This window comes from Equus przewalskii, chromosome 22 (assembly GCF_037783145.1).
Source record: "Equus przewalskii isolate Varuska chromosome 22, EquPr2, whole genome shotgun sequence".
Classification (NCBI taxonomy): Eukaryota; Metazoa; Chordata; class Mammalia; order Perissodactyla; family Equidae; genus Equus; species Equus przewalskii.
The window spans coordinates 16199603-16219299 of NC_091852.1; the positions used below are offsets into that span (position 1 = coordinate 16199603).

The following is a 19697-nucleotide window of genomic DNA, read 5'->3' on the forward strand; positions in this document are numbered from 1 at the left end:
CTTGTTCCTTTTCCAGTCATCCTCATGTTCCTTCAAGATGGCTTTGTTTTAACCATCAGCCTCTCTCAGTCATATTTGTTATCTCCCTCTCATCCATGCTCCATGTTCAAACCTTATTTGACTTCACTTAAAATCTGTCTTTTCCTCTCCATATGCATTGCTACTAACCCTGGCTAAAGCCCTTACTTACATCTCATCTGAGGTTACACTAGCCTAAGGTCTCCCTGCTTCCAGCCTGTCTTCTTGCTACATCATCGTGTACACTGGCAGCAGAATAATTTTCCTAATGGTCAGATCACCTTGCTACCCTGGTCAAATACATTCACCGGCTCTCCATCACCTACAGAATAAAAATCATATTCCTTCATAGAATATACAAGAGTCTCCATGATCTAGCCTCACTCTACTTTCCCAGCCATACTAGCAAATATTCCCTCCTTGTCCCATGTCCACTATAACCTGGACTCTAGCCAAAGCATTACGACGCTTGACATATGCCTTGCATTTTCTGCCTCTGTGCTCCTATTTACGGTGTTCCTTCCAATGAAATGCTACTTTCCCTCTCCATATCCTCAAGTCACATCTCAAACACGACCTCAGTCATGAAGCTGTCACCAACCCCTAATCCTCACGTACTAACCCCAAGTGAAAGAAGAGTCCTCTTCTTCCACTAGTTAATCCATTCTGCCACCTTGCTATAATTTGTTCCTAAGAAAGTTCATGTCATCAAAAGTCATGCTTTCAAGGGATTAGCAGGTAGAGAGATTCAAACTTGTCATGGAAAAGTTATTTTGTCTGTAGAAACTTCAATAAGGAATTTCATAAAACCTCACTAAGCAGACGCAGTGTTTAATTCTATACAGCTTCAGCTCCAGAATAATGGTCTTCCTTTTCCTATTACCAGCAGTGCTTTTATTATATTCATGATCACCCACTATCACCACGAAGACAAAGCACAAAGACTCTAAAAGAGCAGCTATGTTTCATCTGCCTTTGGTTTCTCCCAAAATACATAACACAAATTATGTTCCTCAACGAATCAAGCACATTATACCTAATTAGCACTATGAAATCTTATATGTCCCACCAAATGCTGCCTCTACTCCCTATTCTCTGCTTAGAAAAATTCTAAATACAAGGTCATCAAAATCTGTTGCTTTAGTTAAATTCAAAGACAAAAGAACATTGTTACTTTAACTATAATCCTTTCATAACAGAAAAGATTTAAAACACTTTTTTCAATAAATGTTTTAAATTGAATAATGGTGAGGCATCACGGATGTTCTGTCTGATTATAAACTACATGTTAGCAGGGGCCACATCTTTCTTAATTAATGCAATGTCCCCAAAACATCACATCTTGTCTGGCACATGGAAGGTGTCCATTAAATATTCATTGAATTAATAAATTCGTATGGCCATGTCCAAACCACCTGGGTGGGCGATTGCTATTAATAGGACTCCTATATTACAGAGAAAATTTAATTTTTCAGAGAATGGTGAGAACTTACTGTATTTTTTTAATGTTAAGAGCACATTTAATTGCCATTCAAGGAAAGAATTCTTTCTCTAAGACTCTCTCCTTTAAGAACAACTGCTTAGTGGAATGCTGTAGCTATCTACAATGTCTTAAGCATCGGCGAAATTTTATCTTTCTATGAAACCTGTAAGGCCAAAAGTGAAGTTGGGTCCACTTGCAGAAAACTATTTGCTACCAAATGCCAACATATTTACATATTTGTTTGTAAATAGACAGGTGAATGATAGAAAACAGCTTCCTACATCGTTCATTCAACAAGCTAACTAAATGTGAACATCTAAATAAGCATAAAGTCAAACAGAATGTCTCACATATAAAGACAGCATTCTATTTCTAAAGGGGTTAGGTCAATACTATATGTCTTCTCTTCAGTACTACATTTCCTTATAAAAATTTTAAATAGTCTAGACTTAGTAACCATATCATCTAACCAGTACAATCACAATTATGACAACTTGACTAGCCCATCTTTGCAAAGAGTAACTTCTCACACATTCCATAGAGGTTAGAATGTATCTGCCATCTTGGATCTTGAGAACCCCAGATGGAACTTTCAGGCTTAGAAAAGTAAGAAGGAAATGAAGGGAGGGAGGGAGGGAGAAAGGGACGGAGAGAAGAGGAGATAAACACATATCCAAACAGGTGTGAGAGTCAAAATATTTAACAACTGATCTGGCAGTGGGATTAACCAATGAGAATGGATGCTCAACGAATCACAACAAATACCAGCCATACAAACTAATTATAATTATATTTCATTTAATATTTATCAAATATGTTTTTAAATATTATAACACATACCTCATAAGTGCAAAAGCACATCAGACATGATGCTAAAGATGCCTTGTTGAAGTATTAAGTACCAGAAAAGATGTCTACTATACTTCATAGTAAACGGCAACTTTATAAGCAACAATCCAAGTTGAGATATGAAAAGCATAAAACACATGCACAGATAACATATTGGAGACTCTCCAGGGAAGACGGGTTGCAAGAGCAGTAGCTCAAGTTACCCGTGAAAAAGCATATTTCTGGGAACTCAAGTAAAACTATTCATAGTCACTGGATATAACAAATGAAAAAATTTGTGGAGCAGAACAGTGAAAATCAATGCCAATTCTAAACCTGCATGTTTATAAATGAAGATTTTTAAGGATATGAGGCATTCCTTATTGTAACTTTAGAGAAATGGTGAGTCTATTTATTCTACTAGTCACAAAGGAAAATGAAAAGTTAGGCACCTGTGAAGATATAATAAAGTCCTTGATTTTAGCTTTGAGGCAGAAATGGGATATTTTGCTTAACCACATAAGGTGAATAATTAGATCTACCATACACACTATATTTGACCATACTATAACATGATTGAGAGTGTTAATTAAATAAACTTTGTGTGTGTATGTTCGCGTGCAGTCCATGCCAGGAAAACTCAGTCCACTATGATATTGCACTAACCATAACAGCACTTTCTTTGGCACTGCTGGGGTTCTGGTCACCATTATACCACGTAAACTGGAAGTCCTGGGACTGGGGAACATGTGACATCTCTGCTTTGCTTTTAAATTCCAATGTCAAAATTGTGGGTGGTAAAAGAATACTTACGATGATCTTTAAAAGAAAACAAAACAAAATAATAGTAGGAGTTACACAAGGAACAAGTATTATTCAAATAAAATTAAGATTTTAGTGTATATAAAATGTCAGACCCATCCCCAAGTCAGTTGCTATCCTGATTCTATACATACTTTTTGACTCATCAATTCCAATTCTGGAAGTGTCTCCTTCAGAAATATGAATACAATCATATGTGGATAGCGATGTTCATTGCAGGGTTATTTGTAAAAGCAAAAAATTGATGTCAATCTCACAGTGGAATGTTATGCAACCATTAAAAAGACAAAGCAATTTGGAATATAATGAAAAGGTATTCAAGTTATACTGTTAAGTGAAAAAAAGCAAGTTATGAAATAATATATATAGCATTATCCCACTTCTGTAAAAAAAGAAAATCAAAAATTAAAAAAATGGGGCCGGCCCCGTGGCCGAGTGGTTAAGTTCGCGCGCTCGGCTGCGGCGGCCCAGGGTTCAGATCCTGGGCACGGACATGGCACCGCTCATCAGGCCAAGCTGAGGTGGCGTCCCATATGCCACAACGAGAAGGACCTGCAACTAGGATATACAACTATGTACGTGGGGGGAATTTGGGGAGATAAAGCATATAAAAAAAAAAAAAAAAAGATTGGCCACAGTTGTTAGCTCAGGTACCAATCTTTAAAAAAACAAAATTAAAAAAATATGTATGCATATGCATCTTTACACCTAAAAGTTTAAAAACATGTATACCACACTATTACCACTTATCCCTAGAGGCAGGGTAATGAGAAGTATTCTTTTTCAATGAGCATATTGCTTCAATAATTCTTTAAAGCCATTAAGTGGTTATCATCAAATAAAATACATTAAAAATTGTTTATGTTATAAAATCAAGAATATAAAAACACACCAAGTGTCACTTCTGTTAGATTCATCTCCCATCCTAAACAAATATTTTCTCTACCAGTAAAATCCAAGGAACGTATATACCCAGACATCCACAATATTTTTTATTATATTGTTATCATTCATTCATTTATTTATAGTCTCTCCAAAAGAATTTTTGTGTTCAATTTTAATGGCCTTTCAAGGTAAAGAGTTGAGAAGAGTTACAAAATGCTGTCAAAATCAACTCGATGAACACTAGCTCTTTCAAGCTAAAATTAGGCCTTGGTATTCTCGGATTCAGTGAACCAAAATAAGACTAACCCTGACTGTATGCCCTTCATGATTAAACAAACTGAAGTCATAGCCTTGTCCATCTTCATATTTTTTCACGCAGAAATGACTTTCTATTGTTTTGTTTTAAAACTTGATCTCCTGTGAAGGTTCTCTGGACTTTTCCCAGTTCTGATAGACATTTGTTTGTTCGTATGTTTGTTTTCTTTTCAGGTATAGAACCCAAAATACATGAAATCTTCTAGGTCTGGAAACATCAGAGTTACCAGGCACAATGATAATTCTACACTAATTACTTCCTAACCCACTTCCTGAAGAGGCTCCACATTCTGCTGCTCTTGTCTATTGCAGAACAATTGGCTTGTGAAACAGTAGTCAATGACATCAATATCCCATTTCTAAGGGATAGGTTGGAGCCTTTTACCCCAAAACATTTAAACAATTTTTCCCTTCCACATAACCCTACATGGTCTTCCTCCAGTCTTCATCCACTTAGAATTAGTCTAACTAGGACATCTTACAATTATTTGAGAAAGTGTTCTCCAGACATACAAGCCAAGCACTGATGAATTAGCATCTAGGTACTGAAGAACCACATGGTCTACTGCAGCTCAAAGACTTGAAATAGCTAATTCAGCCTTCTTTATTAACTCATTCTATATTTGGGGGCAAAACATTTAGTCTTGCTTCACTCAAGTCTCTTTTTTGATATAAGGTATATGAGGAGCAAGAAGTCATTAAGTTCCCAGTAATAAGGATTTCCAGTAAACTAAAGTATGTACAGGACACAGCCATGGGGGAAATTATTTCTCAAACCTCCAGCTATCTAAACCCCATCTCACTATGTGAACCTTTAAAAAGAGTTATTGCCAAATAGCTAGAGGTGGACCCATTCACATTTTCACTTCATCTCCTGGTGAAGTCAAAACTGATCAAAGGAGAAATTCTTCTGGAAAGAATGATTGTTTCTCCACTATTTTATTAAACAGAAAGCTATGTGAGATCAGTTTTTTCCAGTTTTATTGAGATATAATTGACATATAACAGTGTGTTAGTTTAAGGTGTACAACATAATGATTTGATTATGTTAGATAACTTTTGATTGACATTTCTCTTATTTCTGTTATCTCAATAACGGGAATTAAAAGGTGCAAGCTCTTTTATATATTTTATCTTATATCTTTTATTTCTTTGTGCTTTCTCTAGTGTGTCCACCAAAAATACATTATTTTAAGAACACTCATTCTATTTGGGACATGATAATTTTAAGAACTCTAGGAAGAACGAAACTAAAATATAAAATATAGTCTATGGAGCTCTTAATGCTCATGCTTTATCGCCTTTTATTTAGTTTCAAAAGCATTTATACTTCTTAAGCTTGACCATAACCTCAAGCTTTTTTAGGTTTGATATCAAAAGACAAATGTCTGTAGTAGTTAAAGCAACTACTCTTGATAATTCCAGATGAGAGATGAAACGAAACTGTAATGGAAGAGGAGAATTTGGAGCTGGTTAGTGGTGTGAACAAATGTTCAAGGGCAGCCTTATAAAAGAGCTATTTATTCCCTGAAACATCACATTGGATGAGCAGAACAACAGAAATTTCTAATTTTATATAGCTCTTTACCAGTTAGTATTCTTAAGCTGTGAAATTTCACTAAAATGTCTCCTTTTCTTCTGTTATATTAACTTACTAATAACAAAATTGTGCATATACTTGTACATGCTTTTACCTTTTTCTAACCACTTTCATGTGAGTATGCCTTGTGATAAACAGAGCTAGTACAATTATCCCCGTTTTTTAAAAGAAACTACAGTAGTGGTAGATAAAATGGTTGTCAGAGGTTCCACTGTGAAGATCCCAGCTCATCTTTGAGAACCAAAGATATTAATTGGTTTTCCTGAAGATGCTCTTCTGGAACAGAGAAAAAGTGAATTCAAGAGTACAGACCTTCAGACTAAGCTAATATTAAATTCTATAAAGCAAGTAAATGTACCTTTAACCAAGAGTTTTTCCTCATTTTCAGGCACCCCACCCACATGTCAGTCAGTAGCATTTGGGTACAAGTATGTGAAACAAAGGGCCGCAATCCTCCAGACACGGCCAGTTTCAAACAGGTTGAATTGCTCCAGTTCTTGAGTTCATAGGTCAATAGTTTCATGGCCATTCTCTCATTCTGCTTAAAGGCCTTCTCCAACACATCCAGGGCAAGCTGGCCAAACTGTCTGTAATGACACAGCAGTAAATGGTGTAAACAAATGCAGACAAGAGCCCTAGAAACTTGCAAAAGATTAGATATGAGACTTAGAAAAGACCAATGCAAAATTGCAAATAGCACTTAATCTCAGTTTGCAGAAGCTATCTTAAAGGGATTGCTGCTCAGGAAATGGATTGTTCTCCCTTTCCTGAAGGAACAGAACTAGAAGGTCTACAGTGCAGCAAATACGATTTTATTTACACCAGGAGCACCTGAGCCATTCACGGGGCGAAGTCACTCCACACCACAAAACAGCCTGTATATATAGCTTGCTTTGGGACTCGCTGATAAGACCTAATAAATAATTTTTTGACAGAAAAGACTGTCCAAACTGAACTAGCAATTAAGGAAAGTTGTGGAACTACTTTTCTTTTTTTTAAGATTTTACGAAATATATAAATGACCAAAGTAAGAAGCTAGACCTGGAAATCACCTCAGGTGATTTCTGGGAAGGTTGTTTTCTCTAAAAAGTAGAGGCTGCCATTCTCTGGAATTTTTTAAATCAAAATTATGAATTTGTTTCTATTAAGCGTAGCTTCCTTTCTTTCCTCTCTACTATATATAATACTTTAGTAATCAAATAATCGAAAACATTTCCAACTTTTCTATCTTCCACCATCACTCACTGATTCTTTAATAAATAATACTGTTGTTTCCTGCCTGAGAGATACTTAAAGTAAACAACAAGTGTTAATTTAACTTATTATCAAAGAGTTTGAGAGTTGGGAGGGATTTTCAAAATCATTAATTGAGTATTTTATAATGAAGAAACTAAAGTCCTGAAATCTGGTCAACTGAGTTGCCCAATTAGTAAACAGCTAGATAGGCCTAAAACCCAAGTCTCCTGACTTGAAGGCCATTTCTCTTCTCTTTATTCCACAAAGTTCCTTAAAATACCTGAAGACCCTTATTTATAGGAGAGTCCATGAAATGCATGGCAACAAGTCAAGTCATCTTATAACTTCTAAGGAGAGGGAGATAAAAGTGTCTAACCATTCTAAGGACTGTCACTGTTTAGAATGAAGTGAAGAGAGAACTCCTACTTTGAGTAATTTTTCAACTCTTCTGAGGCATCATCCACCATGTTGCTCTCCTTAGCTTCATGGGCCATGGCTCGGTAGAGAATACAAGCAATCACTGCCTTAACCGTGGCTTCCTCTCCGTGCTGCCAGAAGAACATGGCCATCTTCTGCCTTTTCATTAGCACAGCCCAAACCAGCAGGTCATTGTAAGGGTAAACAAAGCCTTCAATTTCAGGGTCATCTAATATATTTGGTCCTTTTGACTTCTTCCTTGATTTAGGAAGGACTATAGACTTTTCCTGTTGGAAAATAAAATAGGAATGGGTTTCCAAATACACAGATCCATGATGTTCCACCTAATAAAACACATCAAGTATCCTAGAAGTATTTTTTAAATCACTGAAAAGAGATGGAAATAACAGAACTTTATAAACCAGAAACTAAAATTTTGACCTTATAAGGTAATCTATTTCTTGTTGCATCCAATATTTCCAGGATCCCTAAGCTGAGATACCTTAAGTTCATTTAGCAAAATAAAAACACTACACCTTTGGGATAGAGCACTAACTGTATGATAACTTTCAATTTCTCAAGGAAATGAGTTGAAATAATATATTGGATAAATGAGAACTATTAAAAAAAACTCTTAACTTAACCCTACAAATAGATTCCTTATCCTCCCCTTAGAAAAATGTCTCTAATGTTGCCAACATGTATCCAATTGATCAGTTTTCAGCTTCCTTTCTTTGATTCTGATTATATTCCTCTAGGGATGTTAACAGATAGTAATGAAATACTATTCTCCACCTGGTCAACCCACCCTTTACAGCTCATCTCAAATGCCACCTCCTAACTCCCCATGTTCTTCTATATCACTCTGTATATGTCAACACTCATCATACTGCACTATGGTTAATTCTTTGGGGAAGGTGGGACCATTTCTCAATCATCATTACATCTTCTCTGACACACCAGCCTCCCAAATTCAACCAAGCACCCAATATAATGCCTAGCAAATAGAAAGATTCACTAATTATTCTTTTTAATTAAAGGGAGTCATAGCAAAAATTGTAATAAGCTTCCTCTGTGTCTATAAATAAAAAGAATTTGTGTTCATTCGTGATGACTAATGGTAATTTTATAAAATATCTTCTCATTCTAGAAACTATGAAAAGCAAATCTCTTTCAGCCAACATAGGAACCATTTATATGGAAACTTTTGAGCAAAGTATTTATCCCCAGAAGGAAGTGGGAGTGAGGTAGTACAGGGAAAGGGGCAATAACAAGATTGGGAAAAAAGAAGATGCAAAAGGACCGTCTGAGAGAGAAGGAAACAAGATGGAAGTAGTCACATCCCATTAGAGGGTGCAGTGTTGACCTAATGAGTACATTTTTTAGTACCATCCCATGGACTGCCTTCCTGAGTCACCATTTGGCCATGGTAGAGGTAGGAACAATAAAGATAGGCAATCAGTGAGTTGCTAGTACTCGGTCCTGGGCATTTGCTCATTGTTGTTAGAAGACAGCTGTGTTATGCCTTTGACTTGCGCCACCTGATTATGATACTTGTAAATAGTCCCTCTATCGTACCTCCCTTTCTCTAACTTGGTCTCAGCCTGCAAGAACAATTTTATTTTCAAATCTACAAATAAGTAAGTGGTACCTTGAATTTGTAAGGCTGGGCAGTTCTAATGAACTGAGAATGTAGTGTGCTTTCTGCAGTTTCATTTCTGATTCCTGAGGGGCGTCTCCAGTGAAGAGGGGGCTGGGATAGGCTTTGAGCAATGCTGGTCACTCTCTGGCATATCATTTTATTTTTAAAATAAAAGAAAAAGGGAAAAAGAAGATTATAGTGGTAACAATTAACATTTTATTTCTAGACAATAATGAAAACTAAATATAATACTGTGTCCTACCAAATATCCAATAGTTCTGTCTCTGATCCATGATTAGATTAACTGCTCACCCAATAAGAACCTCGCATGATCTCCTTATGAAGCACACTGTTATTCCTACCATTTTAGAGAACATGCTCTTTTGTTCCCTATTATATATCTGCATTCCTTCTCTATGTGGAAATTCCATTAGAATCAATGGATGTTCTATATCTGGAACAAGTTCAGAATAGGCAATAAAGATTCACAGTTCTGATAAGAAAAAGTTCCCATTCACAAACAGCTCCAAGGTTAAGGTTAAGTTAGAAAGTTACGGAATTTCTCTAGGTGTTGCATAATATCACCTCTGGAATTCCTGGGGCTAGGCCCAATAACAACATAATTCATTGCTTATCAGCATGAAGCTTTCATCAATGAGAAACAAAACCAAAAGAAGCATTCTTGAAGGGACGGACATAAAAATTTATGATACAAACCATAGGCTTTGAACTGCTTTATTTATTTATTTATTTTTAGTTTGTGTTTTACGGATATAAACTAGACATAGAAGTGACCTGATCTAGACTTTTTAAAGATAATATTCAAATTATTATCATTATCATTGTGATATAGAATTACAGTATCATTAGTAATAATCATAATGACTATTATTGTTGACAGCTACTCTATACACTCTGTGCACCAGGAATATGGTTTGTCAGGCATTATTTTATTTAATCCTTTTGATAAATTTGTGAATGTAGTATTGCATTATTATTGCCATTTTATAGATGAGGAAACTGACACAGAGAGGTTAAGTTTCTCGCTCAAGATTACACAGCTACTACCTACCATTACTAAGATTCAGTCCCAGATCTCTCTGACTCCAAACCATGTATTTGTAACTGTTATGATCTAGTTTACTAAGTAACACAGTAAACTCTATACCCTTCACTAGCAAATAATCAGAGTAATGGGTAATTTCCCACCCATTTCTAGAAAGGGCATTAGGGGAACTCGCCTAGCATGCTGCCCACTGCCTGCACCAAGGCCACAGTCAGCCCTCCTCCCGCCGCCGGTAACCTCTTGCAAGGTATACTTCGTGTAAATGAAGGAGCTGACTCCTCAGGTGTACCCCCCATGCCTTTGAAATTTCAATACCAAACACTGTCTCTGTGAGATTTGGTTTTCCTTTCGTTTCAATTTTTCACTTCCTAAAGCCAAATCGAGCTTTCACTTTCACCTGATTCTTTCTAAATAAAGGTCATAGCTTGCTATTCCAGACTCTTCCTATGATCTTATCCCAAACCACCTTTCAAGTTTCATCCCTTACAACCTTCTGGTGCTTCCACGGAGACAAAGGTGTCCCTGTCGCTGGAAAGCACAGCCGACGTCCACAGCGTTGTGCTTCCCACTGCTCCTGCTCCCCTCTCAACCAAAAATGTCCCAAACCGACCTTTTCTAACACCTCCATTATCTTCTAATGAGAACTAGTCTCTTCAGTTTACTGATCTGTAACGGCAATTTTAAGAAACAAGCAATATTTTCTCTGCTAATCCACTAACCAGTCTAAATTTACATTCCCAGACTTGCAAAACTGATGGAAAATAAAAGATGTACAATATGTGCTTTTAAGTACATTCTGCATGCATCTTCCAATATAAGCCCTACCCACTGGTCCCCAGTTTGTCATCTCCAGACTTTGGACTATTAGGAGTTTGTAGATCTAATCCTGTTAAGCTTTTGACTTCCATATTTTCGAAAGAAAAAGATAAGAACTGGTCATCTCTCCCTCTAACCTTTCTCATCATCTTACTTGTATGTCAATATAGTACATATTGTATCCTGTTTTGCACTAGGGCTAGTTATTCATGAATCTGTTGCCTCTAAAAGTTTCTAAAGTCCTGATCTTTCTGTCCATCCCAGACCAGCACACTAGCATTTAAGCACAGTACTTTACACGTAGCAGATACTCAATAAATGTAGTTAAACAGAAGATCCATTTTAGAAGCTACTGTCATCTGAACTTCCCAAGCCATTTTTCTAAAAGTATTACTCCTAGTTATCCTGAATTTTAATAGGGTATTTTTCATTTACGCTACCTTACGTTTCCTGTAGAGGTTGTTGTAGAGGGTTCTGAAATTTTTCCTAGTGTAGCTGCTGCGATACGCTCCACCAATGAGGTACTCTATTACCAATCCAATGTCAACCAGTGTTATCTTATAGTCTGAGAGAAGGGCATGCTGAAACAAAAACACGTAACGAATTATAACTTTCAATTCTCTTTTTCTGTCTCCTGTGCTGTGCCATTATAACATAATCAAATCAACTGCAAAGAGATAGACTCATACTTTTGAATCATCTGTACAAACTGATCAATTAATATGACCAGCTATTGGTACAATCTGCTTGTTCAGATGGAAAAGGATATTAACCATATTACGGTTTTAGTTTCATAGACTTTGAATGTCTGCTTATATCTGCTCATTCACTCTGTTCCCTCTCTCTCTCTCATTCATACACATAAGTTAGAATAAAATACATTTAAATATACCATAAAAGATTGTTTTTAGGGGCCAGCCTGGTGGTCTATAAGTTAAGTTCGAACATTCTGCTTTGGCAACCTGAGGTTCGCTGGTTCAGATCCCGGGTGCGGACATGGCACCGCTTGGCAAGCCATGCTGTGGTAGGCGTCCCACATATAAAGTAGAGGAAGATGGGCACAGATGTTAGCTCAGGGCCAGTCTTCCTCAGCAAAAAGAGGAGGATTGGCAGCAAATGTTAGCTCAAGGCTAATCTTCCTCAAAAAAAAATAAATAAAAATAAATTTTAAAAATAAACAAAAAAGATGATTTTCAGCTGGATATGACACAACTATTACAACAGAAGTAAAATTACTGAAGGTTATAATGAAGGTATGTGATCCAGAATTACCACTGTATTAAATCTTCAGCCTCTCTCTTTAATGAAATGGCTATAACACTGGACCGTCTTGACTATATCATGCATAGGACAAGAATATGTAAGGAAGTAGAACAAATAAAAATAAGAAACACAGAACAGCAGAATCAAATGAGACATCAAAACACAAGGCTGTGCCAAGACAAATGTTAGGGTTGGTAGGAGGGCTGAGCATCAGATTTCCAAGTACATGGACCTTAGTCTAAATAAAAATTATTTGGACCCCTTAAAATCAACCTTACTACCTCTTCATAACTGTTACTTCTGAGCTGCCATCCACAGTACATTTTTAAAGGCACACAGAGTGCTGAACAAGATCTTTAAAGTGAACAGACAGTGAATAGCCTTCACAAAGCTTTGACTAAGAAATAAGGTTATACACACACACACACACACACAAATGTAAATGATTTAATTTCTCTTTACTTTTTTCAAGGAACACCAAAAATAATACTCTTATTTGCTGCTAATTAAAAGCATATTTATGAAGGCCAGGCCCGTGGCCAAGTGGTTAAGTTCACACAATCCACTTCGGCAGCCCAGAGTTTTACCGGTTCGAATCCTGGACACAGACATGGCACTGCTCATCAAGCCATGCTGAGGCGGTATCTCACATGCCACAGCTAGAAGGACCCACAACTAAAAATACACAACTACGTACCAGGGGGCTTTGGGAGAAAAAGGAAAAATAAAATCTTAAAAAGAAAAAGCCTATTTAACATATTTCATTCCTTTTTCTTCAGTTTGCTGTGATAGAATCAGAGTTTAAGGAAATAATCTAAGGAAAATCATTTTGATTTAGCATGACTCAATGCAAACTAAATTTACATCACCATGGACACTTTTGCTTACTACTAATTTGCCAACTCAATGTCTTCCTCTGCAGTCCTTTCACTCTGGTTCTCCCACCAAGTCAACACAACCAGAAGGCCCACACTCTCTCCATCAAGATAACAGACTTCAGAAAAATGAGCAACGAACTTTTTAAATGTGCTGTAGATGGATTTTAATCATGGTGATAAAAAAAAGGCACCCCCAGTCTTCTGCAGATGTGAACAAAAGTTCTTGGTAATTAAAAAAGAAAGAATTAAGGCATAAGAGTCTGTGATAATTGGGAAGTTTTGGTAACTAATGGGGGATCAGATGATTTTATTTTAAGTCTGACTTAGAAGTTCAAGGAGAACACCATGAGCAGACTACGAGGAAGCGTATAAAGTGATGGGCTTCATCCTGGCTCCCTAGAACAAAGGTTAGCCTCACTAATGAAGTAACAGAGCCCCCAAGTTATCACAAATATTCAAAACAGCAATATTGAGAACAATGGAAATCACTTATTAGTCCTGCGATAAAGACAACAGAACCAGGAAGTTTCTTTATTTTCAGCAGGTATTATTATCATCATTGGCAGTATGGTTGCATCATGTTGAGCTGAAGTTCTGATGGAAGTTCTGATGGAATTCATGTTTTCATTAGAGAAAAATTACTAGCTAATGCTACTTACTTGGTGGATCACATCTTTACAAATATAAAGTAAATTATAGGAAAAAATGTGTGGTTTGGTGATAAAATTGTTCAGTCACGAGTAAAGAGGGTAGATAATTCACTAGAAAATCCATATCTACATTTTATGAAGCAAAATCTGGCAACATCTCCATCCCAAAGCTGAGGCAATACACAAAGAAATTTGCACACCTTCATAATTAGTTTACCTGCTTTACATCTTGAACAAGATGATGCAAGAGCATATTAGTAGGTCCTTGTTTCTGTAACAAAGAACAAAAGAAAGAATTATTCCTTTTAATTACCGTGTGCTAGGAGAAACAAAAAACAACTTTATTTCAGAATACATAAACAACTCAGAGTACTGAAAATTTTCAAGGTCTTTAGTAATGAAGCTAAAGCCAAATTAATTCTAAGGACAGTATTTCCCAAGAGACGCTGTCATTAGACTGAAATATTTTTCAAAGCAAGATATATATATGTAGGCAGTAAGAACTTAACTTATTTTTTAAGAATCAGAAATAAATTTTAAGTAATTTATAACTAACCTTTATCATATATAAATTACACAATTACAAATCCCATCACACAATTACATTCTATCAAAAAATATTTATTGAACACTTACTATGTGTTTCCAATTAAGCTTTTGAAGATTCAATGAAGATTCTAAGTGCTTTCTTCACAGAGCTTTACAATCTAATAGAAGAGAGTGGGCACTTACACTAAAAAATAACCAACAATATGAAGATGTGTGTGCTCAAAAAGACTTGTGAATAATTTGTACTACAGGGACAGATGACTGTGAACTGCAGTAATTAAGGAGACAGAACTTGAACAGGGCTTTGAAAAAAGGGTAAGATTCAAAGGGCAAGGAAGGACATTTCAAGAAGGTTGCATGGCTTCAGCAATTGGTGTTTTCACAATGAGTAAGCCAGTCTAGTTTCCATAAAAGGTTTGCATAGGAAAACAGCAGGAATAGAATGTTAATGATGGCCTTAGGTTGAGATGTTCCTAATGCTTCAATAAAAGCAATTTGTTCTTATCCACATCTTTGGCTTTTTTTTTTTTCATTGAGTTATTGATAGGTTACAATCTTGTGAAATTTCAGTTGTACGTTAATGTTTGTCAGTCATGTTGTAGGTGCACCACTTCACCCTTTGTGCCCACCCCCCACCCCACCTTTCCCCTGGTATCCACTAAACTGTTCTTAGTCCATAATTTTAAATTCCTCATATGAGTGGAGTCATACACAGATTATCCTTCTCTCGCTGGCTTATTTCACTTAACATAATTCTCTCAAGGTCCATCCATGTTATTGCAAATGGAAGGATTTTGTTCTGTTTTGCAGCTGAGTAGTATTCCATTGTATACATGTACCACATCTTCTTTATCCATTCATCTGTTGCTGGACACTTAGGTTGCTTCCACGTCTTGGCTATTGTAAAGAGTGCTGCAATAAACACTGGGGTGCATAGGACTTTTGGGATTGCTGACTTCAAGCTCTTCAGATAAATACCCAGTAGTGGGATGGCTGGATCGTATGGTAGTTCTATTTTTAATTTTTTGAGGAATCTCCACACTGTTTTCCATAGTGGCTGCACCAGTTTGCATTCCCACCAGCAGTGTATGAGGGTTCCTTTTTCTCCACAACCTCTCCAACATTTGTTGCTATTAGTTTTAGATATTTTTGTCATTCTAACGGGTGTAAGGTGATATCTTAGTGTAGTTTTGATTTGCATTTCCCTGATGATCAGCGATGATGAGCATCTTTTCATGTGCCTATTGGCCATCAGTATATCTTCTTTGGAGAAATGTCTGTTCATGTCTCCAGCCCATTTTTTGATTGGGTTGTTTGATGTTTTGTTGTTGAGTTGCGAGAGTCCTTTATATATTATGGATATTAAGCCTTTGTCAGATATATGACTTGCAAATATTTTTTCCCAGTTAGTGGGTTGTTTTTTTGTTTCAATCCTGTTTTCATTTGCCTTGAAGAAGCTCTTTAGTCTGATGAAGTCCCATTTGTTTATTCTTTCTTTTGTTTCCCTTCTCTGAGAAGGCATGGTGTCCGAAAAGATCCGTTTAATACTGATGTCAAAGAGTGTACTGCCTACGTTTTCTTCCAGAAGCCTTATGGTTTCAGGTCTCACCTTTAGGTCTTTGATCCATTTTGAGTTTATTTTGGTGATTGGTGAAAAAGAATGGTCAATTTTCATTCTTTTACATGTGGCTTTCCAGTTTTCCCAGCACCATTTGTTGAAAAGACTTTCTCTTCTCCACTGTATGCCCTCAGCTCCTTTGTCAAAGATAAGCTGTCCATAGATGTGTGGTTTTGTTTCTGGGATTTCAATTCTGTTCCATTGATCTGTGCACCTGTTTTTGTACCAGTACCATAAAAATATGGAACGCTTCACGAATTTGCGTGTCATCCTTGCGCAGGGGCCATGCTAATCTTCTCTGTATCGTTCCAATTTTAGTATATGTGCTGCCGAAGCGAGCACCACATCTTTGGCTTTAATGATGGTCTTACTATCATATTTTCTTAAATGAGTTTATATTTCTATTCTGACTAATTAATTAAAATGGCAAACACAGAAATGACCAAAGGCTAAAATGGATTTGGTAAGAATGTTTCTCCTTTGGTTAAAAAGTCGGTCTCTCTACAAGCTCTTTGTACATGAACATTCAAGGAGACTTGAACATTCAACATTTAGCTTAAGCTAAATCTTAAGCTAATTAATAAATAAATCTTAAGGGAGGTGATTGATGAAATGTTCCAGTACTCACTGTATTATAGAGCTCTTCCAGTCGGGGGATGGTAAGAAAGCGATGGAGGTTCACTCCATATTCTATTAAGAGCTTCACAAAATCTACCCGATCCATCACTAAAGCATCTAACATTGCTTGTTCCAGGGAGCCAGGCTTCAGAGGGCAGACACAAATAAGAGACAGAGATACTTTTAAGAAAACAGAAAGAACTAAAGAATTACAATGTATTTGAACTCAAAATTATACAGACACAATAACTATATAGTACAATCTTACTAAGCAACGTTCAGGACCTGAGTGCAGAAATAACAAAAAGTGAACTTGAAGGCATAAAAAACATCTTGAAAAAAATCTGTTCTTGGATGAGAGGACTGACTATTGTAAATATCTCAATGCTTCCCAAATTAATGTACTGGTTTAATGCAATTCTAATAAAATTCCAAGGTTTCTTTTTTTTGGGTAACCTGGTATGTTTTCATTTAGGCTTTACCTGGTTTATGAAGATAAATGGCAAATTAAACACACTCATCTACTTTTACTCCTACCTAAAACTTCACTATAATTATCGCAAAGGGATTTTTTTCTTTTTTAAGAAGTGAAGCCACAAGAACAAGGAGGTCAAGGGCGCAACATTTTGGAAGTTGGAAAGCATATGGTCAAGCGGTGATTGACTTAGCAGTCCCCAGAAAGCCAATAGTGAAACTGGAAAAAGTCAAGAACCAAACGAATCTATGCCACAGAATTCTGGCAGCACCGGGATAAAATGGATGCACACGTGCTGAATTCCTAAGCTTGGGAGCTTCCCAGTCATCTTCCCCCATTTCACTTCCACAACACCAGCGGCAAGGCTTTTACCTTTCAGGCAGGGAGCTGGAGGATTCTGATATGGTAACGTGACTAACACAAGAGAAAAGACATGAATATGCCAACATCTCAGGTCCTCCAACAAATGGCAGCCAGATCACCCCAATGTGAAGGCCCAACCTCCAGGCTCAGAATTGCTAAGGAGCTTTCTATCCTCCTCTCTTAAACAAAAAGTCCAGAACAACTAGACCAAAAACACCAGCTGGGAGGAATCAGACAAAACAGAAAGAAGAAAACTTCAAAAGAATTATCATTAACATCATCAGAGAAATAAAAGAAGACACTGTATTCAGGATGCTATTATTTTTTTTTAAAAAAAAAGGACAAAGAACAAATTTGCTCTTAGAAATTAGTACATAGGATGCTATCAGAAGCACAAAGCTACATACAAGGCATGAAAGTTAAAGTTGGGGAAATCTACCAAAGAAAAGATATGGAAGATAAGAGGGAAAAGATAATATTAGAGAAGCAGTCCATAGGTCCAAGATTTAAATAATAGGAATTCCAGAAAAAGAACAAAGAAAACAGGGGAGGAAATTCCCCAGAATGGAAATATATGGTTGCCAAGTTGAAAGCAGGTGCCCAGGGTAATGCATATAAAGACTCACAACAACACACATTATTGTGAAAAGTCAGAAGACCAGAAAAAGAGATTTTTGAAACTTCCAGAGAGGGAAAAAATAGTCACAAAGTACCGGAAAACAGAAAGATGTTTACTTCTCAAAGCAACCCTGAGTGTTGGAAGCTAGTCATTCAAAATTCTCAAGGATAATTAGTTCCAATCTTGTATTAAAATATCTCCAAACATGTAAATTTTCAAAATTTTTGTCTCTCATATTCTCTTTCTAAGAAAGTTACTGAAGGATGCATGCCATCAAAATAAAGGAGTAAACCAAGAAAAAGAAAGACATGGATACAGAAAACAGACACTCTAACACAAGAGAGAACCCCCAGGATGATGGAGGATGACAGGCCAGCATCAGGAATAGCAGGCAACCAATGCAGATTGCAGGACCACAGACAGAATGTTGAGAGGTTTCTAAAATTGATGAATCAGAAAACAGCAATATGACTTATTATTTAGAAATATGGAGATGCATAAATATCAGAAAAGTCAGAAAATTTCAAAAGTGCCTGGCTCTGCTCTTGTGACTAGCAGGGCAAGGAAATACTGTTTTAGTACTATTTGATGTTTTAAACAATGTGCATGTATTAGCTTGACTCAAAAATAATACACCTGTGGTATGGTTACAAGGGCAATTTTTAAAAGTGAAATGTTAATAGTGATTATCATTAGCGCTGTGAGTAATCTTTCTTCTTTCTGCTTTTCTCTGCTTTCACTTATTTCTATTGTGAGTATGTATTACATTCTAATGCAAAGAATAAGATAAACTTTGTTTTAAATAACAATATAAAACATCTGCCCATTCAAAAAGTAAATAAAAAATTCTTCCATTCTGTCCTCCTCCAACTTTCTTTGTCAGCTTCAACTAGGCTGCAGAGCCAGAAAAAAACTGTTTTCAGTGAGGCAAAGTAGATGAGAGAAACATCTTCGCTATCCCCAGACACCCAGCTACACAGATGCCGCCCCACACTCCCGGCAAACCAATCTCTTTCTCCTCCAATTTTCTCTTTGGTCCCTCCCTAACAAACCAATACACCAAATATTTTTCCAAATAACTTCTTTTTCACTATACCTTCCAATGTTGTCCATAAATTAGGATATGTTTCTTGGCAATGTCCACTCTGTCCCAAGCCATTGCCAGATTTAATTGTTCTGATGCTGATAAATTTGTGCCTAGCATAAAAGAAAGGAACAATCATATATTCTATTTAAAATATCAACATAAAAAATGCCAAGTGCTGTGGAATGTGAAAAAGGAAGTAAGGAATAGTTGTAACTCTATCTAGACGCTCACCCTTTAGTAGAGCTGTTAGGATTGCTAAATCAAGGTCTTGCGACTCCTCAGAATCAGGATCAAATATGGTAATCTATAACAGTTGAAACACAGAAAGTCATACATTTTGGGGATTAGCAAATAAATGCTTTCAAAAGTATCCACAAAATTTACTCTAGAGCTAACGAATTGAGCAAAATATTCTTCATTAATGTTAAAAAACAAACAGAATTAATTTT

General features: G+C 36.5%; 1 protein-coding gene and 1 non-coding gene across 5 annotated transcripts in view; both read right to left on the minus strand.

The window, feature by feature from the left end:
- Nucleotides 1–19697, minus strand: part of TRPM6 (transient receptor potential cation channel subfamily M member 6) — a 165573-nt gene that overhangs the window by 61812 nt on the left and 84064 nt on the right. For all 4 annotated transcript variants that reach the window (XM_008531410.2, XM_008531408.2, XM_008531406.2 and 1 more), the window contains exons 10-18: nucleotides 19480–19552; nucleotides 19258–19358; nucleotides 16715–16849; nucleotides 14137–14190; nucleotides 11569–11709; nucleotides 9256–9390; nucleotides 7614–7891; nucleotides 6310–6538; nucleotides 2996–3148 (exon numbers count right to left, since the gene is read on the minus strand). In XM_008531410.2, the coding sequence (XP_008529632.2) occupies nucleotides 2996–3148; nucleotides 6310–6538; nucleotides 7614–7891; nucleotides 9256–9390; nucleotides 11569–11709; nucleotides 14137–14190; nucleotides 16715–16849; nucleotides 19258–19358; nucleotides 19480–19552 (1299 nt within the window). The remainder of the gene's footprint in view (nucleotides 1–2995; nucleotides 3149–6309; nucleotides 6539–7613; nucleotides 7892–9255; nucleotides 9391–11568; nucleotides 11710–14136; nucleotides 14191–16714; nucleotides 16850–19257; nucleotides 19359–19479; nucleotides 19553–19697) is intronic.
- On the minus strand, nucleotides 16322–16428 carry LOC139078816 (U6 spliceosomal RNA). The gene has a single exon (XR_011531928.1). It is a non-coding gene; the product is annotated as a U6 spliceosomal RNA (small nuclear RNA).